Here is a 23,333-nt window from a genome sequence, read left to right as displayed (position 1 = left end):
TGATGTTAGATGAATTGAAGAATGTGCACACTTCGGGGCGAGGGATAGCGTGCTGCTTGCTGTGGTCAGAGAGTGTGTTGGAGTGTTTGAATGCGTCTTACTTTCTTGTTCTTCATTTTAAATTTTTCTTGTATTTATTACCACATATATAACGTTTTTCTTTTGCATATTAAGTTTTAATTAATTTCAAACATAGATTATTACTTTAAGTTCTTATAATCTTCTATAGGTTAAGCAATTTTGTTATTTTCTATTGAAAGTACAAGTTAATAATTTACCGCAATTATATCAAACTACAGTAAATTCACTGTATACGATATGAGGTTAAGTGGTATAGACGGCCCTAACTCCACCTTTTAAATAAAGGCATGTATTAGTTTCAATTTTCATACAAAATAAGTTATAATTACAGCAGTTAAAAACTTGTATAAATCTGACTCACCTCCTTGCGCATGTGATCTATTTGTTCCAACTGACTCTGTTGTTCTTTCTTCAGTTGTTCTATTATTGAGCTTTTCTCTTCTGCTATGGCGTTCAAACGAGTTTTCTCCAATACCCAAGTATCCGCAGAATCACTGTTGTTTTTGAGCTTCCTTTCAAGAGTTTTTATCTTTTCCTGCATAAAAACAGGATTTATAGAAAATTAAAATTATCAATGTTAATGAGAATAAGGATATTAATATGGAAGTAAATTGTTATAATATTTGCAGTAAAGGGTCAAATTCTCATGTATACTAACTCCAAATTTAAAATGATAAATAATATAATAGCAGAGTTATTTCTATAACATATTATAGTACAATATTAGCCTGTGCCTACATATTAGCCATTTACACATGACAACACTAATCTGGCACATATTAGCCATTTGTGCTGCATTACAATTTAAAATGAAGGAAATGCAGAAAAGTGTTGCTATATATTTAGGCAATGTTTGATACTGACTTATACATGGTTCATACCTTACTATTTCTTTTATAAAACAATACTACGAGATTTACAATTTAATAAAAGTGATAAAATATTTACATCACAGCAGATTTTGTTGTCATTTAGGCCTAATATGATTTTTATGCTAAAAATTGATAAAAATCTTATTTTAAGAACAAAGAATTTATTTTCAGAGGTAAAAATAATTATTTACTAATTTTTTAGTTAAAAAAATTGTTTAAGGTTTAAAAATTAAGAGCGCTTTCTGCATATTTATACATTAAATTGAATATATACTTTTACATATTGTAATATACATAATCAGTTTGATCAAAATCAGACAATCTTTCAAGATAACGATATCAATTACACTGTATCCAACACTAAAATTTAGTTCTTTATCAGTTTTTGAATGTAGATTTATAGATAAATGCAGTCAGGATTTTCAAATGTTTGTGTTTACAACATTTTTTATTTTAGTGAACAATTAAACAGTTTTCTGGTGTAATTTATAACTTGCAATGCAAATTTTAAAACTAATTGCAATTTAAAAATTATTGACACATATAATTCACATTCAATGAAGAATTATTTAACTATTGAGTATTATAAGATTGTTTAAACAATACCAATACCCTATTATGTGGATGTTGGTAAAAATGTTCATAAGCAAGTACTTATTTTTTTGTTTACCCACAGGTCAACAAATAAAATTTGTTACAGAAAACCAAAGTTAGATTTACCATTGCTATGCTTTATTCAATAGATTGCTATTTATGCCAACAATTATTAGGAAGTATTGTCACACTGTAATCTTTGGTATGACTCGATTATCAAGAAAACATAATTTTTGTACAGCCTTTTTATTAATTACCTCCAAGTCTCTTTTCTCCTTACTCCATGACTTTTCCTGCTTATCAGACTGGCTATGGGCAGTGTCAAGGTCATCCTTTAGTGCTGCTAACTCCTGTTGACTCTTCACCAGCTCACTAACAAAACACAAACAAAATTTAATCCTCCGATTAATGATTGATCTTATTTAAGAAATACTTTGAGGAATTAAATATTAACATTTTCTGTTCTAGTAATATGACGATGATGTGATGGACGTGATACATGACTGGTATGGTACCAATATGTCACATGTCTTTATATGCTGCTACTTCTTACCTACTGACTTAGTGACCACCGGAGTCTTGAAGATTTCTGTCAGTACTGCCAAGATTGCCAAAGAACATTTTTAATCTTTATTTTTAATTTTATAATTCTTATTCTGTTGTATTCTTTTGCGTTTAGTGATAAAGAATAAGTTAAAGCAATGTGCATTTACTTTTCCTGATAAAGCAGCACTGAACACATGAGCATTAATATTTTGAAAAATATAACAATTATCTGTGTGATGAATTATTGCCTTATTCATAGTATGTACTCAAGTTAATATAAAGAACGTAGCAAGGAAAATATATTTTTTGGGGGGGAAGGGTCCAGACAACTGATATTTTCCCAGAGAGTAAGGCCCCATTTTGTTTCTTAAAAAGTTCTTGATCCGTTTCTTTGTTGAGAATGATCAGTACATGTCAGTAATACTATAAATTATTTAAATAATAATAATTGTTTACTAAAGAAGTAATTGAAAAAATTGAAAATTTGGGGGGTCTGGACCCCTTGGATCTCCTTGCTGGCTATGTCCTTGTTTAATATTAGGTCAGTACATAGTATGATGAAATTTAAAATGAAGTTCATAAGTAAATAAAATGAAGTGAATTAAAGTTTGTGCCCATGATGCCATGGTGACAGCATAGTATGTTTTATGAGAATAACATTTTATTTGTTAAAAATAAATTAAGAGATTACAATAAATAATTACACCATGTTTTAAGAAGTCAGAGAATCCAAAATATACCGAAACTTCAACATGTGATAAAGTTTTAGTATATCAGTAGATAGACCCACTTTTTTTCCTGGAATTGTAATTTTTTGTACAAATTGTGCAGTATGATCATATTTATTTTAGTGCAATTAGGATTTTGTAATACATATTTTGTACCATTACACAAGTAAGTGTTGTAATTGAGCAAATAATAATACTTAGAAACGTTCTTAACATTATTTCTCAAGTATCAATTATTCTTTTTAGAAAATTAACTAACAAGTTTTCAGTTGAGTACCAATTTGATGCATTACTGCTAGATGTGAATACTCAAATTAAGATTGTAGCCAATAAAGGCTTTGATCATTGTCTATGCTAAACTTGTCTACTCACGCTTGAACACTTTCTTTCTCCATGACAAGCTTGGATTTCATCACAACATGTTCTTCCTCCAACTGTTCATATTTGGAGGTTAGGTCATCATATTCTCGTTTTTCACTTGCTAAAGCCACCTCCAACTCTGATAATAAACATTAAACTGTTATTATACACCACAGACAACAATTTTCAACAACTAATTAAGTCAATTTTACAATTGACATCACATTGAAAGTTGATTTATTATTACCACTTTGAAACATTCTATTTAAAACACCTAAAACATCTACTGACAATAGTTTTTTATATGTATGGCATTTTTTAAAGCAGTTTGAAAGATAAAAAAAAATATTTCAAATAATAAAATAAAAATTGTGTGCTAATTTACTTTATTATTGGGTACTTATATTATTATAATTACTTTTAAATTCAAGAACAATTTTCTTCTCTTCTTTTTGAAAGCTGCTCTTTTTTCGCCGATGGCATTTCAATTGACTACACTAGAAGTTTTTAAGGAAAAACGGTCCAAAACCACTTACAAATATTTATAAACCTCCCCGGGAACGAACCCATGACCTTTTGGTTAGTTAATGGACAATAATAAATAGTATTCTTTATAAATACTAACTTTCATTGTCTGATTTAGATTTGAGAGAACAGCATTATAAGTTTAAAGTAGAGGATATTATAATTTCAAGTACTAGATTTGAAATTTTAGTACTCCCTAACTGATCAATATCTCTCACTTACTATCAATCTTTGCCTGATATTCTTGTTTGACTTCTGCCACTTTCTTTCCACCTGCCTGGAGAGATTTGGTTTTCATGCTGGCTATTTCTTCGTCTTTTGACTTTATTTCCTTCTCATGAGATGCTTTCAGTTTTTCATTTGCCTTCTTCAAAGTCTGAAACATATTCCAACCACGTAAGTACAATTCCAAGTACAGTAGTTGTTAGTTTATGTTTAAAATAAAATAGAACAAAGTATACAATTTTTTGAAGCAGGCTGAAGAAACTTACCTGTTGTTCCATTTCAAGATCTGAAGCCTTGGACTCCCACAGTTTAGCTTCCTTTTCTAACTTGCACTCTGTTTCCTTTACTAATTTCTCAAAGTCATGCTTTTCACTTTCCATCTGAAAAAGAGATTTTTTAGTTTCATCAACTTGCATACGAAAATAGTAAAACAAATTAACTTGCTTGTAGGAATACCTTGCATCCCTGAAGATGCAAGACAAACGTGTTACCAGAAGTACTGTACTCTATTTGGACAGTTAACTTTGCTTCTGCTTTCTTTGGGTTGGTAAGGAGAAGTTGGAATAGTGTCATTATGTTTAAGTTAAGTAGTGCAGGTCAGAGTCCAGTTTAGTTGGGTTTTGGTTGTGACAATTGTTTTTTTTTTTTTTTTTTAATTCACAGTCACAGCACTTTCAAAAATATTTCTTTAATTGAAAAAATTGGAAAAGTGGTTTGATAATTTCACCATCATCAAACCATGTTAAAGTAGAAATTTTGGGAAATTTTACAATTAGGACAAATAATGTATTAAGCAAATTACTTGTTTTTTATGGAATACGAAGAAAATTACTTTTGTTTTAATACATAAATGTAATATATTTTGTACAGGCAAAAGCTTAATGCTTTAGATAACCATTGCAAACTTTGTGCATATGGATACAACATTATTATAGTGATAGTGATGTGATAAAACACGCAATTTGTTTGCCAAAGAGTGTACATAGATCCATGATAACTACGACCATTTGACTAAATTCTGAGCTTGGAGTTATAGCTTCTTTAAGCTGTATCATTCACCTTTTGGTCAAGAACGTAGCCAGGAAAAAATTTTAGGGAAGTCCAGACAACTGATATTTTCCTGTAGTGTACAGAGAGTAAGGCCCCATTTTGTTTCTTAAAAAGTTCTTGACCCGTTTCTTTGTTGAGAACGATCTTTCAGCAGTATATGTCAGTAATACTGAATTATTTAAATAATAATAATCATTTACTAAAAACAAAATTGAAAAAATTTAAAAATTTGGGAGGTCCGGACCCCTTGGACCCCCTTGCTGGCTACGTCCTTGCTTTTGATGATAGTCAACATTGTCTGTAACTCGTCTCTCAGAAGCAGTAGCATTACTATCTACCATTCAAAGGGCAGAAAGTCTGATGTTTCAAAAGTGTTATTATTTCATCGCCAAACCAAAACAAACTTACTCCCAGAAAAACTCCTGTTTACTTGTATCCTTGTGCACCTTATGGAAACATAATATGAAAGTTTCTTTTGAAATAATCTAAGCTCACTGCAGGTTGTTTTAGTATTATTAAGAGCCGCCTATAGTAGAATGACCTTGACTTTCTCCTTATAAGAACAATTTTAAATGTCATGCAGCTTTACGCCCTTATTTTAAGCCATACAATTATAGAAGGTGTCTCATTTGAAAGATATTCCTAATCAATATGCATCCAAATGCATTTTAGTTTATCGAAATGATTGTAAACAGTGTTTTATTTATTGTAATATAATTACAGTTCCCAGTATTTTTTTGTTTCAAAATTTATTATATGTGAGGAAAATCCTGAATAACTTCAACTGCTTTGAAAAAATCTATGATTATGATTCTAGACATGCTCATCATATTATTTCATCGTCTTTTAGACTATAAAAAACTTTAATAAGTCATATTTACTTACAAATTAAATGTTTCAATAAATTACCTCAAACGCTTAGAAGCATAGAACTAAACCCATTTGCAGCCAAGTTGTCTAGCTGGCTTACAAGTTAGGCATTTTATTCCCTTGATGAATTTTTTTCTGTAAATTTTAACCTTGTTGATACCTAAGCAGTTGTTAATTGTTTTATAGTTTAATTCTTTGTTATTATTTATACTGTTGTGTTTTTATTTATTTGTTCTATTGTGTTCTTAATTTATACTGTTATATTTTATTCATATTGTTAAATTTTTAAACTCTTACTGGCTTATGAAAATAAAATTACTGTTTAGCAATAAAAATAATTAAACCCATATTAAATTTTTTAAATGACAAGGGTACTATCTGTAACGACTTGTTAAATGGTGCATGCTTTATGAAATATTAGTTTTATTGATGTTGTCTATTGCAATGTACTTTGATAAAAGACAGTAAAGACTATTCTATTGTTTTGTCTATATCTTTATGTTTATTCAGAAATATTTCAACATTTGTTGCACTTCATCGTTTAAATACACAAAACGTATACAACTCACAAAAAAAGCATTTACTTGCATACTAAATATAACTTTATAAATTTAACCTTATATAATACAAATGTTTTTTTACTCTGGTTGTTCTCTTATTCTCCATTTAGCTCTAATCAAAGTTTTATATAAATATGTTTATATACTAAATAATTTTAAGTTGTAGAATATTGTTATCTGGGCTTGTTTTAGTAAAGGAGCTTAAAGTACTTGTAAAAGGGTTCTTTCTGTTTTCTATGATAAGTTGGCTTGGCTGACGGCCTATTTTGGCCATAGTCGTAAAGTGTTTGTTTGTTTTTATTGTATCAGGAAGTCTCTACACAGACTCTAGATACTGTAAATCTTTAATTTAACAAAAAATTTTTATTTCTTTCTTCTTCTTCTATAATGATACATTCGAAAATAAGGGTGTAAAACTACACGAGGTTTAAGTTAACATTGTTCTTATGCAAAAGACTCAAGGTCAATTTACTACATCCGGCTCCAAACACAAGGTCAATTTAAATTAATATATATACAATATATATATATAATATATATATACAATAAAAACTATTTATGAGTTCCCACTTAAATTACCAATCAGTGAATAACATTAACAAGATTTACGTACCTTGCTGATTTTGCCAGTGAGCTCTTGGACAGAAGCTTTGGCCTTGGTGAGCTCTTCCCGTAATTGACTGATTTCCCTGCTAGCCGCAGAGCCTGCCTTCACTGTCGCGTCCGTCGCGCGCTCCTCCCTCTCTCGCCGCAGGTTTCCTTCCTGAGAGTCACATTTCTGAGTCAGAATTTCTATAAAGTATCTCTAAACTTCTGAAGGAAATAGAGTTAATGAACAAAAGTATCGATTGTTTCAATGAGAAGAATAAAGCTATAAGAGAAACCATGAAGAAAATATAAAACTAGGAAAACACTGGAGAGTACTGTGGGAAATATGTTCGTATTTTTAGTTAAAACTGTTCTCTTCTCACCATTGTGATTCCATATTAGCTAATGTCTCATTTACTGTTGAGAGTTCATATTATGACATACTTCTGTCCTACAAATGTTCTAATACACTCAATTGTAAATGTGAAATAAGGCTGGAACTCTTCAACTAGAGGTAGGTCACAAGTTTGATTTTTCAAAGGTCAACTAAAATTTAATTCAGGGATATGGACTATTTGACCTATAAAGCATTAACATACAGCAATGCTAATGGCATAAAACACGTGAGTGTAAAGTATTAATTCAATGGCCTTTAAAGTAACAAAAATTTAAAACTGGGTGATTTTGATAAAAATGTGCATTTTTTCAGTGTTAATAGAGGATGTAAATACAAAAATTTTTTGTCTAATACACATGGGGTCGCAAAGGTTATGTTTCTGAGTTCATTGAGATGCCTCCTTGTAGGAAAGACATAGTTATTCCTTTGAGATTCAGCCAAATTTGCAAAGCTATTGAAAGTAAATGTGTTTTTCTCCATAATTACAAATAAAAGAACCACTTCATGCAAAAAAGATTGTAAAAATATATTATTAAGCAGAAAAGTGGGAGAAAACCCATGACTTCACAAAGTAAGACAGTCGATGTTAAGAAGAGCTCAGCTTTGCATTATCACAAACGGGAGGAATTTTGAACATTTGCTGTAATGACATTGTTTTTACATTCTTTATTTATTTTATGTGTTATTACAAAGGAAATAAATTTTTGTTTCAGCAGCTTTGTATTTTTGGCCCTATTTAAAAAGGAACACTACTTGTTGTCTACAAGGAGACATTTCACAAATTCTCAATTTTCACGGAAACAAAACATTTGCGACCCCATGTGTATTGGACAAAAAATATATTTGTATTCACATCCTCTATTAAGCCTGAAAATATGTGCACTTTTATCGTAATCACCCTGTACAGATAATTTACTGTAACTTCCTCGCCCATCCAAAACTAGGGCCAAAAATATTTACAGAACATGATTATACTTAGAGTAGTTCTAATGTTCAAACTTGTTCAATTTTAGAACGATAATTAACAATATCAGTATCTAAAAAGGAATGGCAGTTGTAAATATAATAAAAAATGTCATATGATGTTATATAAAATGTATATGTCAATATACCTGCATTCAAACATTTACAAAGTCTTTACCATAAAAAATTCATTTTTTTAATTTCTTAGGACTAAAGAAACAATATGAACAAGTCCGGGAACTGATCTTATAATACTCCCTAATTTAATTTAAGCAAAAGGGCAGTGCAATTTATAAGTCATTGACATTAAAATATTAAGTTACCAATGTTTCTATAAGACTATTTTTGTTGTTGACGTCATCTTGCAGTTGTTTTATTTTATCTTCAAGCCTATTATTGACATCAGTCTTCAGTGCTTCTTTTTCATTATTTGCTGTTTCCATTTCTTCAGCCTTTGTTTTCTTTAAGTCTTCCAACTGTAATTCAACACAATCAGTGATAAGAAATACGAAATGGTCATAAAATGATATAACTAATCATGAAAAACATAGTCATTTATTAGTAACATTTTATAGTCCTGTATCTTTTGACTGTTGCGATATTGAGTACAATCTTTATATCTACTGTTATCTCGTATTTAACTAATAGAGCCAAAGGTATAATATTTAGTCTGGAATGGTTTACCTGCTCGACTTCCCCTTTAATTTCCCTAATCTAGTGTCCTGGTATGAGTAACAAAATGTTTTCTCTACTTTTTTACTCAGTCCAAAACCTTTAGCATTTTTGTTTTCACCAGATTAATTCATTTAAAGATTAATTAATTTGAAATTGGATTATTTCGAGGGGTTATATTCAGAACATGTAATTAATTAGATATTTCAAAACATGATATATAATATAGAATGAAGTACATAATTTATATTGTGATATAAAGAATAATAAATAAAAATAAATTATATAAATAACTATATTTATTTGCAAAAGGTGAAAAAATCTACATTATTAAAATATAAATTAATTTTGCATTAAATTTTAGACATAATATTAATTTTCTTAGAAGTTTAGGGGACAAATTGAAATTAATCTCATTTACACCAATAATTATTGTTCACAAACAATCTTTGTCCTTTTCTCGAAACTGTTCTTGTTGATTCAATAGTGATCTGTGATCTAAGCTTCTCTGTAAAAGGCAGATTAAAAACATAATTATTTTGTTTCACTCTTGAAACCACTATCTAGTGTTTAGGGAAATAACAAAGTATAAAATGTTCTCATACACTTTGTCAATTATAGTTATAGTTTGTCATTGCATGACTAAAAAAAGAAGAACATGACCAGATAACAATGCATTTGTACAGTATGTATAATATATATTAATCTTTGAAAATTATTCAGCTTGTAAGAAGTCTGAATCTTTCTGGATAGTAATGAATTCCAGGAAATAATGAAAAGCTGGATAAACTAGTAAAAATGAAAATGAGTCACAGTTTGGCATGAAAATGGCAAGTTGATGGCATGAAATGACAAAGGCATGTAGTAGAAGTTTGAATGTGATTAATACTGGATGTGAAGGTTATAACGTAGAAAACAACCATTTGTACAAATCACTCATAAACCCTTTGGGAAATGTTTTGGAAAGATCAACAAACTGATACCCAGCAATTAATACTACATGTTTTGAAATAGGAACCTTATATCTTTGCTTTCAACACTAACAGATCATGTTTTTGTTGGTCAGTGCAATTTGTTTTATCAGTATATTGTCAGGGCTTTTGTGAATAATAAATTTAATGGAGACTATTTGTATGTATTGAAAGATTATCATCTTCAGTCATGTTGTCTGTAATAATGGTAACTATCTTTATTATAAGATCCACTCCAATCTTAATAAAAAATATTTTGAGTTAAAATATATAAGAATGAGCATTTTGAAGTTAATGCATTCAAGGTTGGTTACAAATTCAATTGCTGGCTCTCAATCAATAAACAATCTTAGCTCTTGAGCTTATGAGTACAGCTGGCTCTTAATAAAAAACAATCTTACTTCTTAAGCTTATGAGGACAGTGTCATAACTATCACCTAATTTTGCCAGTTCTAACTATGCCAAAACATTACTTACATAACTAAATACTTGAAACATTTTGGCCTCGCTAAATATAGAGTAATCTATAACCGACAGACGTTAAACCCACACTAAAGTTTGTTTTATTTATTTGAAAGTTAGAATATAATAATGACCACTGTATTAATTAAATAATTTCATATTTACCTCAGCCAGTGAACAAAAGCAGTAATATACTTAGTAAACTCACACCATACGATATATATATCAAAACAGGGACAAAGATTACATGCATTATTATAACATTCGATCACATGCAATTTCTCTTTCTGATCCAGAGGCACACAGAAGATCGGAATTTTTAAGTGTTTATTACCTAATATTAGTAACATATTACTAGAAAACTAATTTTAGTTTGTATAGAAAAGTTTTAAATCCATGTCAAATTATCAAAGAAAAAACCTTATATACAGAGATAACATGACAGTGTAATGATTATATAGAAATAGGTTAAATCAAACAAAACAACATATAAACAATTCAAAACTTTAAATCAAAAGCCCCACAATTTGGGAGTTCTTCAATAAAAAAAACCTTCTCCTTGCTTTGAAGATGGCAAGTTTTTTATAACTAAGCAGTAGGAGTTAGGCAAAATTCAAACCATAATAGTTCTACCAATCCAGAGACATAAAGTGATGTCTTTTTATGAAGAAGAATAAATTTCAAAATAAGAATCAAAGTTGAAGGAAGCTATCTACCAAAAATAATAAAGATTGCATGTGAAAAATATATCCTAGAAAAGTACAAACCAATGAAAATACATCAAAGTAATGCAAAGCCTACATATAATAGCAACACAATTACTAAAACTCATTGGCTTTTGATCGCCTTTTTCTAATTGAAATTACCTCTTTGGTAAGTTTTGTTACTTTTTCTTTCTTGAGGACCAGTAGCTTTTCTGATTTTTTCAGCTTATCGTCGGTTTCTTTTATTTTCTTTTCTAAATCTATTATCTTCTTTGTTTTATCTCCAGACTGTACACAATTTGTCAAGAAATAAGCCATGCATTAATCAGGGTAACGAAATAGGTGTTTGAAGTCAAGGCAATAATTTCTGTTTCTTATCATTTCAAATAAATCATTGTACGATTTTAAAAGCACATTTTTAGAAATATTAAATTTATGAAATAAAATCAGGAAAAATACCTTTACGGCGTTTGGAGCTTCTATTGTATAGTACAATATTTAAATACATTTAACTTACAGTTGGCTAATGTAATCAAAGCTGGTTCTTCTTCTATGATTGTATTAGTGCTTTAAAATGTATAGTCCTTAATGGATGCTCTGTTGTTTGTTTAATACTACAGAGGTTGTAGTTTAACAAAATATTTAAATATAAAGAATATATGTAGTAAAAAGTACTTTTGGAGGAATATAAATGCAATTTTAATAATTCTAATTTTAAAAAATCCTTATACCTTACTTTAGGTAGTTGTGCAGTATATTTTAATTTACTTGACATTGTATGTAAAACCATATTTAAAATATAAGGTGGGCCATAAGTCGCTTGACACTAGCAGTTACTCAGTACCAATTTGATTATACTATATCTGTAGCTATTCAGCTGTCTGTTACAATACTGTTTTGAGGTTATGTTTGAAGTTATACATTGTTAGAAGTGGTTTTATAAGAAAAACAAATTTAACAACGATGTGAATTTTAAGTTTACCATTAATGGTAAGCTTACTGGGAGAGAAAATGTTTATGTTCTTTAGAAGTGGTGGTTCATGATCATAATTAATTACAAATATTTGGTTGATTCATTTCTGCAGCATTTTCCAGAAGTAGACCATCTATCAGGACAAGCCATTTATAACTTAAATAAAGGACATTACTGTGTGTACTGGAATTCTGAAACTCACACTTGGCCCTGCAAACTGAATTAAATGCCCTTGGAGTAAATGTATGGCCTGGAATCTGCTGGTGGGCTTATTGGATCATACATTTTTTGAACAAATCATCTTGTTGTTAATCATTAAGACATGTTGCATCAGGTGGTAGTTGAATTGGAAAACAATCCTGCATTTATACAACAAAAACCGTTCAGGAATAAATAATTTGACAGCAACATGGTGCATCTCCTCATTATGGGAACAATGTGAGAGATGTCTTGAATGACAGCAACATGGTGCACCTCCTCATTATGGGAACAATGTGAGAGATGTTTTGAATGACAGCAACATGGTGCACATCCTCATTATGGAAACAATGTGAGAGATGTCTTGAATGACAGCAACATGGTGCACCTCCTCATTATGGGAACAATGTGAGAGATGTCTTGAATGACAGCAACATGGTGCACCTCCTCATTATGGGAACAATGTGAGAGATGTCTTGAATGACAGCAACATGGTGCACCTCCTCATTATGGGAACAATGTGAGAGATGTCTTGAATGACAGCAACATGGTGCACATCCTCATTATGGAAACAATGTGAGAGATGTCTTGAATGACAGCAACATGGTGCACCTCCTCATTATGGGAACAATGTGAGAGATGTATTGAATGGCAGCAACATGGTGCACCTCCTCATTATGGGCACAATGTGAGATATTTCTTGAATGAGAATTTTAATGAATGGAGGATAGGAAGGCAAGGTACAATAACTGAATCTCTTACAATATATGTGCTTCTATGCTTACAAGGTGTTATATGTGTATTGAATATGAAGTAGGATTCTTTGAACATTTAAGTTCGGTATCTGTTTGTAATTTGGTAACACAACTAAATACTTAAATCGTAATAATTAATAGTTACTCTTGTAATGACTTTTTTCAAGTGACTTACGTCCCAACCTGTATTTCTAAATATGTTCAGGTTTTATAATACCGGGTAATCAAAAATAAATAAAATTTGATCCATTTTCCTGAATTTTAACAACTTTTGAGACTTTTTAAAAGTCTGTGTGAGGAAAAGTTAAAAAGTTGACCAACTCTAGAAAGGTAATTTTAAATATGATTATGAATAAGTTATTACGATTAGAGATGAGATATTAATTGTATTTAAATTGTGAAGGATAAGGAATATTTTTATATGGGACATTTTATTCAGGATATTCCGGACATTTTTTAGTTTTATTATGAATTATTTACATTTTATAGATAGCATGCACAAGATTTTAACATTTGGACTCATTTCACATGTTGACAAGCTCCATTATTACTAAAACAACTTGACTTAAAAAGACGGCACAAATGACATTTCCAAACAAACAATTTGTTGCCCTTTATGGAACATGCTTTTGTACAGTATTTTATATTAACAAAATTATAATAATCCTAGCATACTTAAAGTAAAAGCAATTATTAAATAATACTAAAATTTTAAGTAAACTCATCTCTTGCTGTAAAAAAAAATAGGATGTGAAATATCTGAAATGGCCAGACATTTTCTAATGGTTTGGCATATGAAACTTTGCACGTCAAAGTAATGTTTAAAAAGGACTATTTATGTCCTTAAGACAAAATCTGTTTTTATCAGCATTTCCTCCCTTCAGTGGGTTCTATTAGAAATAAAGATTAATCTGAAATGTAAATACAGACTGAACTATAAATAATTTTTTATGTGAAATACTTGATATGAGAAATATTAGTAATACAAATAAATTTAAATTTGGGACAAACATAACAAAAACGAAACCGTTCGGTAGGTCATATTTTACCTGTCTGATGATGGAATGATTTCCGAAACATGTAACTATTGACAACACCTCACGGTTATTTTTAGGACTTGACGGAGGTAAGAATACTTAATTAATTGTTTAAATGGTGTTCATACTATTAAGATTAGTGCTTCTATATATTTCAATACCAAAATATATGTGAGAATCTAAATTTGTAAAATAAACAAATTAAGAGTTCCGTTATTTTTACAGTTTTTAAAGCAACAACTACATTTGTTTTAAGTTTTTAATTTTATTTAAGTTTGTTTCAATATGAGTAAACTTTGATATGGCCATTTATATCTAGTATAATTTTTATTGGATTTGTCCAAATTTCAAATTCTCAACTCATCAAGACTTGAAAATACATACACAACTTGTTTTTTGGTTACTATGAGAAGGTATAAAGTCAGTTTGTAATCTAAAATAATTTTTCTTAATTATAATTTGATACACTGAGTTATTTTAAGATTTAAAAAATTACTATGACCTTGTTGGAACTATTTATACAGTTTGTTGTTCTTATAATATCTTATTTCAATAAAGTTGAATTATAAAAATATGATCGCATCTATCCATATTTAATGAGTATACACCATAAATAAAATTTACCTCTTTGGATAGTTTGGTATGCTCTTTCTCCACAGACTTGGCTGTGTCCAGTTGGCTCTTCAATTGTTCAGTGTTGGCTTTCTCATCCTTCAGTTCCTGTGTTAGCTTTTCTATTTGTTTGTTCAGCTTGTTTATCTCATCTTTAGCAGCACTATTTTCACCTGAAAATACACAGTTAATGTAATAAATTATAGAGAACCACACTTGTTTATTGTTTAGCTTACAGAAATTTGAAACTATATTACTTAAATATTCAATTCTAATACATTAAAATTAGAAAAACTTCTTCATAAAATCAACTTCACCATTTACTACAATTTGTACGTTACATTAAATATTACATAGCAAGATAATTTCCTATAAAAAAATGTTACACGAATGATTAAGAAACACTTACTTTTCTCCTTCAATAATTTGTCCAATTTAGATTCCAATTCAGACTTTTCCTTCTCAAGTTTAACTTTGGCATCTCTTAATGCTTTCTTCTCAAGTTCTGTTTTGCTTGATATTTTAGTTACTTCCCCATCTAACCGTTTCTTATCTGCAAAAAAATAATAAATACAAGAAATGTTAAATAACATAATTACTGAAAGTTTGATCAGAGAAGTCATACACTGGTAAACAGAATTAAGTACAATGGTAACAAATCAGCAGATATTTTAATTATATTTTTCCAGGAATAGTGAAGGGAAAATAATACACAACAGTGATAAAAGCAATCTTTTGTTTTACTTGTTCATGTCAACTTATGATGTGACACTATAATTTGAGGATCCTATTTTTCAGTTTGCCAACTTATGATACTGACATGACTAAATACGTATTTTAAGAAATTTAAGAATAAAGGATGGATATATAAGTGTAATGTGTTTAAAGGAATTTAGTTTTTAGCTGTGATGGTAGGTTACTGTAATCCAATCTTCAATGTTACATTTACTTCTCTTACCAACAAAAGATGACCTCAGCACATTTACAAGCACAAAAAAGATAGAACACAGAAGTCTCACTAGAACACATGTTACTGCACCGTCCGATGGCTAGACCTAGCTATATCCATTGGTGGGGTATAACTAATCATTAGTGAGTTCTTTTGAGTGCTGCTCCTAATTACTAAAGACAGTCTGGGTTTGAATTTTCTTCGTTTACAAGGTTCTATCACACCCGAGAAACCGATTTCAATCAACAATGACCTAAAACTAAACTTAAACTACGACCTTTAAGTACGAGGACCAAACTCCAGTCATAATCACCATTTTTGTTAAATATAACAAAATTTGGTTAAAGCTCTTAGATTCTAAAATAGAGATTAAACATAAAATGCCATTCACTCTGCAATTTTTGAAAAATTAACGTATACAATTGTAACATAACTATTATAAAAATATCATATTTACCTTCTTCTGCAGATTTATATAACTTTTCTAATTTTTCTTTTTCCTCATGATAATTTTTCTTCTCTCGTTCAGTTTGATCAAGTTTGCTCTTCAAGTCTTGGATTTCCTTCTTATACTTACTCAGGTCATTGTTCTGCACACTGCCATTGGCAGACTTCTTACGCTCCTCATCACACTTTTTAAATGCAGTCAAGATTTCACCTGCAAATAATTCATATGAACACATTAACATAATTGTACAAGACATGTTTGCCTTATAAATTTCCAACATTAGATGTAATGTGAAAAAATATTTATTCTGATACCAAAGTACAGATAGTTGTAGTTCCTTAATAATCCGACAGAATTCAGACCAGATATGTTTCGGATTAGTAAAAAATCAGAATTAGATTTTATTCACCATTAAATAATGTCTCTGTTACAATAGGTTTCGTCATTGGTGCATAAAAGTACTAGAACTAGTTTAAATATCTAAACAATCAGAATTTAAAGATTCATCAGTAGTGTAAAAGGCTTTAGAAATAAGCCACATAGAAATAGCAATTTTAAACTTATTAATAGTCTGTTTCCTAACTAACATTGGTGACTTCTTAAACATCTTAAACTGTTGGTAGCTAAAGCTCTTATGGTTTTTATCAAGTCTTATTCTGGGCAAGACCAAGTTAGACTTATACCTAGTGTCATATTCATGTATTGAACTCTGATTGTCAAATTTATTTATATTTTCTTTAGTATAAATTAAATTGTTGTAAATATATAGAGAAGCATGGGTCATAATATTCAAGTTTGTGAAACTGACTTGACAGATAGGAATCGTTCGTTATAACCAAGATTAATAATAAAAAGCCAGATTACTGAAGTTAAATTTTTTTAAACATTAAAATTACATGATAGAAAGTATTGTTATCCAAAAAGTTAATTCTTACTATAAAGGTGTACAATAAAAATAAAAACATTACCTACCCCCCCTGCCTTTGTCTACTAGCTGGATTACATGGGGAGGGTGGGGGAGAACCGGACTGGCGCACGACTTTAGAGGGACTACTGTAGTTTTAAAATTTTAATGTAAGATTTAACGAAAACTGACATAACTGCAAAACATATGAAGAGATAAAAAGTCCAAATATATTGCACTTTGTTGGTTAGGAACACTTGAATAACTCCTGAGAAAAAGATATTTACTGATCATGTGGGACATTCCTTGACAGAATTTACGTGGTTTATGTTTTTATAATTTTCGTTTGTTCCATTTTCAAAACAGGAAGTATTTTGTCTTAATCTTGTGTCTTTTTAATGAAGTTGTTTTAAAATGGTTAAGTGGACAATTATTCTAAAAAGACCCGCAAATAGTTCACTTATTACCCTGCAGACATCATTCTGTGCAAATTTACTCACCAATTTCACTCTCTAAATCATCAACCATCTTTTTCATCTGGAGTTTGGTGGTCAGGTCTGTTGGCTTCTTCGGTGTTCTCTCTTTATAAAACTTGATTACGTCAGTGACTGCCTCCTCCTTCAACCGCCTTAGAGCATCGTTCAGCTTGTTGTTCTCTAGCTCAGCCTGTTACAGATCCGTCGGTTAGAAATCACAGTTCAATTAATTCAATAACACTACTAAGTGGGGAAAGTTAATAACGCCACAAACTCGGTTTAGTACACAAATTATGATACTTGAAATTAATCAAATAACTAAACATGATATAACATTAACCCTATGACATAGGTGATATTTAACTAGTGCTTTCTTTACAAGGAACTAACTGTTTCCCATAGCTTCGCACGCTTTATGTAAGCTTTACTTGTGTATGAGCACTTCTGGTTCAAGAAAATTATATTTCCAACGCTGATGTAGAGTTTGTCTTGTTGCCACAATCAGGAAAATTTGTCAAAAGTTTATGTTTATAGCCATTGTACAAGTACACATACTTCATTATAAAGTGGTCTAACACTCAAGCTTTAAGTTGAACCAGAAATTTATTTTAAAGACAAATATATATCAAAACTTAGCACCTTCAAATAGTGATTGGCTATTTAATATACATAACTGTCTCGTAATTGCAGTTTATAATGTGCAGGCGCTTTGATAACTTTTATATTTTGCAGTGCCACCTCAATAATACATCAATGGTAGGTTACATCGATGGGCATAGCATGGAAACCTTCTACGTGGAAAAATACTTATACATACAAATTTTCATAATGATCGGTCAAATAGTTTCTGAGTCTATAAAGGACATACAAACATTCATTTATTTTATGCGTATAACTAAAATTTTCAGCTGCATATTTTAATCATTACGGATGGAAATTATTCACGCACCAACAAAAATCATTGCATAAAAATGCGTTTAAGTAAACAAACAAACAAAAATCAGAATTTTCAATTTATTAAAAAAATATAACTCTTTACCAAACAAAAAAATTAGACTTAAAACAAATTAATTGGCTTTTGGGCAAACAATGGTGTAGAACAGCAGGTATCAGCATGCTGATCGGTTATCTTAGCGTACTGGGACAGACGGTGTCCCAGTCAGCCCCATAGAGTTAATTCAAAGTCTGGAGAATCATTGGTTGTGAATTGGAGCTTAAAGACAGCTTAGGTTCCATTTATGCAGTTCTTATCAGTACTGAGTAGCAATATTCATACATAACCGAATATAATTCACCCATTTATTCCATTTTATAAAATCCCAAAACTGTCTATGAATTATATAATAAGTAAACTTTTAGCATCATTTAAAAAGTTGTGTCTATTTTTATTTTAAACATATTTTAGTTCACAACTGTACACTTTAAAAAGTTTCTTTTTAGTATCAGTAGCATTTTAAAATTTGGGACAGTTCAGTTACTAGTTAAATCTGTAAAGAGGGCAACAAATTAATGGAGGTTCTTGAGGGGTAGGTTGTACTGTAGTTTGAGTTTTCAAAATCTATGTTTTGTTTTGTAATTAATTACAATAGTTATTACAGTAAGTAAAGGATAAGGTAAATAGATAACTAACAATGTTTAAGGCGGAGAAAAGTTTTACTTTTACTTACCTTTGACAGGTCTTTTTTAAGTTTTTCAATTTCAGTTATTGATAACGAACTTGCTTTTTCTGGCAATTTCACATCCGTACTTGTTTTGCTTTTAAGTTCTTCTTCTTTTTCTGCCAACTGCAAAATTATGGAATGTCAAAAATCTTGATTCCATGATCAACTGAACCAACAGATAATACATAGCAATAGAAAAGTAAGTCAAATTGTGAGCAAACATGCATAGAGTACAAATAATTCTAGTTTTGAAAAATTATACTTAAAACTTAATTACAATACAAAATTTAAATTGATAGCTTATGGCAAATATATTTGTATGAGAGGAAAATGTCCATGGATATCATGTAAGTTATGGATTTTAGAAAGAAAATTATTAACCATAACAGTAGAGAATTCGAATATAGCCATTCATAACAGCATGCATTTAATATATCAAACTTATTAAAATTCATGAAGTCATCAAGGATCAATACATAAACATATTTACCGTTTTGTTGGCTTGCTCTAACTTCTTCTCAAGCTCAATAATACGGACTTTAGTTTCAAGAGATGCCATCTTGTCTTGTGGTGCCTTCTTGCTCTGGGAGAGAAGAAGACGTTTGTTCTCCGACATCAACTTCTCATTGTCAGATTCCAACGTGTTGTTCCGGGTCCTCAGCACGCTCGCCTCTTGTTCCACCACTTGCAGCTGCCTCTTCAGGTCCAGAGCTTGTTGATCAGCATCCAGAGACCTACAACCCTCACTGTTAACAATGTTTCAGGTCTTCAACAGGTTCAATACTTGTATCTCTGACTAATAAAATATTTTACATCGAAAAGGAAAGAAAATAAAAACAAAAAATTAATAGCAATCATTAAGTTTGTGACAATTATTATAACATTGACAAACTGAAGGTCAAATCAAGACCTATGGTTTGACTTTTTGGCAAACAAGGTGTGTAAAGAAAAATGAAGAATCTTTTATACTCTCTAAGAAATTTAGTTTTATCTCGTTATAAAGAATGTATTAATATTTTTGAGCATCAAACAATTCCACCAACAATCATTCATTGTTGAAAGGTCCTTCAGCACATTTTGATGTGTGAAAATCTGGATTTATATTAAAATGGGAAATATTGATTTTTAATTGTCTGATTATTAGGTATCCACAGACAAAGGAAAACTACTCTGTTCATACAGAACGGTTTTATATAACTTTCCTGTTGCAATATTGATCTTCAGAAAAGGTTTCACAAAATCTTTCCCTTTTTTCCAAATATTTATTTATACTATAGTACAATGAGATTTAACAAAATGTTTAGTTTAGCTTTAAATGTTAAACTATTGTACACAACAGTACTGTAGCAACTTTTAGGGACAAAGTACGGTACTTACTTGGTTTTTTGAAGAATTTTAGGTTTCTTTTGAGTTAGAGTTAATTCAGTATTCAGTCTTTCACATTCTCTCTCCTTTTCAAGTAACTTCTTACGCAAGTCATTCATTTCTTCTTCCAAAACCTGAAAACATGGCACATACTTTTATGGTTTCAAGAATAAGTAAACGTTACTGCAAAAAGAAATTCAATTTAGCAATAAATTTCTTTTATGGCAAAACCCAAAATCAAATAACATTCTCAAGTCAGTAAAAATTACTATTAATAAAAAGATTTGATCCAAAGATTATTTCTTCATGAGAAGGCAACATCCAAATTTGGGGCAAGGAAATGTTAACGCAATTAAATCCTTTAAATATTTCAACCTCACTATGGAGAGCAAATTTTACTCACAGAATGCTGAAGCGCCACTGTTTTAATAGAAATTTCTGATAATGTCCCTGTTGGAGTCCTCAAGTTTTTAAATCTGTCACAGAGGTGCAGAACAGGGCATGGAGATTTCTCCCAATCACCAATTTCTACAGGAACATCTCTCTATATAAAATTAAGGGTTTCCTATGATGCCATTGTTAAAGCCCACAATAGAGAATTTTAGTTTTCAGCAGGTGTAAGATTATTTTGAAAGTTGAATTGTAAAATAACGTACCGTAATCTTCTTTTCATAGATTGCATTTGACTTTGTAGGTTCTGTCTCTTTGAGTAACACTTTACTGCTAGCCGAACTTGTTTTTGCCGATAGTTTCTCTTGAAGTTCTCGTACTTTCCTCTTCAACATCTCTTCTTCACCCTCCAGTTCTTCCACTTTGCGGCGCAGCACAGCAGCTTCCTACACAGATGTCACACATACACAGATTTTAAGGCAATCTTTTTATTTTCCTCTTTACGTAATTGTTTTACCGGATAGTGTTACAATGCGAAATATCCTAGAGCTGTAAAAACTTTTTTCAGTACAGGTTGTATCTCGTTTTTTGCAGCTTTTTAGAAGTACTGACAAAATATGTGTATACACATATAAGTATTATTAAACTAATACACTAACGTTAATTACAGTGGTGTAACTACAACTTGGTTTAGGAGTGATGAATTTGGCTGAAGAGCACACCACACCGGAGGGGAGGGACGAAATGAATCTGAGTGTCTAAATTGGAATAAATTTAATAGGCTTAATTCAGTAAAACATTTAACAGTTGTATTTCAAACAAGTTAAATTGCTGTTATCGAAATATCTTTTGTTTTTTGGGCTCTTAGAAAGAGGGTAGGGTTCTATTCACTTTGTATTCCCCCTCCATGTTGTTGCGCCATTGATAATAACATTCTTTTAATTATTCTTTGCAGAATATGGCTAATGCATTCTCACAATTCTTTTCAAGTTTCAAATGAAATCTTAACCTTTTTGAATTTTCATAATTAGATTGTTTGGTTGTATGTTTTATAAAATGGACTTTTAGGAATTGTAAAGATTTAAAAGGTTTTTTTTGTGAGATTACAATACAAAAGAAATTACCATACTTATCTGTAGACCTCGCCAATTAAATTTAAACCGTCATTAACGTTCAAAATTATATTTATAAATAATATATTCTTCCATGAGATGATCAATGATTTATAAAAATAATAAAATTATTATTCACTCAAGGTCAACAGTCACCCTACAGAGAAAGTTACTGTTAATTGGATTTCTAAAAATGTTAACTATAACTGAGGGCTTTAATTTTTAATGTTGTGATAACCTAAACAGTGAATACATACAGCCCTGATTTTAAAGTTTATTGTTAGTTTTAAGTATACTAGTACCTGCTCATTCAATTCCAAAAGCAATCTCAGTTCGGCTGGGTCTTCTTCATCTGATATGCCTTCATCCTTCTCTACAGGAGGCTCAGGAGTTAGCCGCGATGGAGTGGGACTTGCCTTTCTGCCTGCTACAGTACCAGTATAGTCAGTACTTTTATGTTAAAACTTTTACAATTATTATTCCCAACAATTTAGTAATTAACAGCATAATAAAATTGTTAAATTATTTAATATTTAATTATAATAGTTATTTATAATTTTTTATGATTCAGTCCAATGTTTCACACCATTTTGAGACTGAATCTAAAAAAAATTATTATTGTTAGTTAAACATTCTTTAATTTATGTTCTATGGGTTGACGACACAAACTGGAACTAATTATTTATCAATTTTGTAACCAGATATACCATAAAAACAATAATTGGGACATTTTGCTATTTTGGAGTTCACACATTTGAAACTTTTATACATTCATAACAGTCTAGGGGATTATAGCCAAATTGCATTGTAGAAGTACACAGCCCTCTTCTTCTTCTAAGAGGCAGCCTATTGCCATGAACTTAAGCCTCAAGAGCCTTTTGCGCACCCCAGAAGTATACCATGAGGCCAACCAGTTTAAGGTTTCAGCAGTTCTACAAACCACTGAAAACAACCTATCAGGTCCTTCTGGGGAATTTCACCACCCTTGTCCAGACTACCAAAGATGACGTATCGCTCCCTTGTTACTTCAGGACAGTCAAACAGCAGGTCTTCAGCAGTTTCCTCCTGCTCATCATCACACATTCTACAGAGCGGATCCTCCTGAAGAATGCACACTCTTCTCACAAGATATTTTCTCAGGTGACCATGTCCGTAATCAGGATAACCAGAGTAGACACTGATCTACTTAAGGAGAGAAGGTCAGACGCCACCCTAGAGTAACCAGTACACAACCTAGTTTTTCTTGAAATTTCTCCTAAGAAAAAAATTCATTGTCAGCCACCCT

The 23,333-nt window shown here is 30.6% G+C and overlaps 1 protein-coding gene across 1 annotated transcript in view; it reads right to left on the bottom strand.

The window, feature by feature from the left end:
* The window catches only part of LOC124363727 (myosin-2 heavy chain), a 92,793-nt gene that overhangs the window by 13,619 nt on the left and 55,841 nt on the right, over nucleotides 1–23,333 (bottom strand). The window contains 17 exon segments of the mRNA XM_046818989.1: nucleotides 443–616; nucleotides 1,805–1,919; nucleotides 3,194–3,320; nucleotides 3,929–4,082; nucleotides 4,198–4,311; nucleotides 7,025–7,174; nucleotides 8,683–8,835; nucleotides 11,331–11,456; nucleotides 14,756–14,916; nucleotides 15,153–15,296; nucleotides 16,150–16,350; nucleotides 17,545–17,710; nucleotides 19,188–19,304; nucleotides 19,672–19,915; nucleotides 20,559–20,680; nucleotides 21,203–21,382; nucleotides 22,351–22,472. Of these exon segments, the coding sequence (XP_046674945.1) occupies nucleotides 443–616; nucleotides 1,805–1,919; nucleotides 3,194–3,320; nucleotides 3,929–4,082; nucleotides 4,198–4,311; nucleotides 7,025–7,174; nucleotides 8,683–8,835; nucleotides 11,331–11,456; nucleotides 14,756–14,916; nucleotides 15,153–15,296; nucleotides 16,150–16,350; nucleotides 17,545–17,710; nucleotides 19,188–19,304; nucleotides 19,672–19,915; nucleotides 20,559–20,680; nucleotides 21,203–21,382; nucleotides 22,351–22,472 (2,570 nt within the window).

Source organism: Homalodisca vitripennis, chromosome 5 (genome assembly GCF_021130785.1).
Source record: "Homalodisca vitripennis isolate AUS2020 chromosome 5, UT_GWSS_2.1, whole genome shotgun sequence".
Lineage (NCBI taxonomy): Eukaryota > Metazoa > Arthropoda > Insecta > Hemiptera > Cicadellidae > Homalodisca > Homalodisca vitripennis.
The sequence above is the reverse complement of the archived record's forward strand: the minus strand, read 5'-3'. Positions and strand labels throughout refer to the sequence as shown.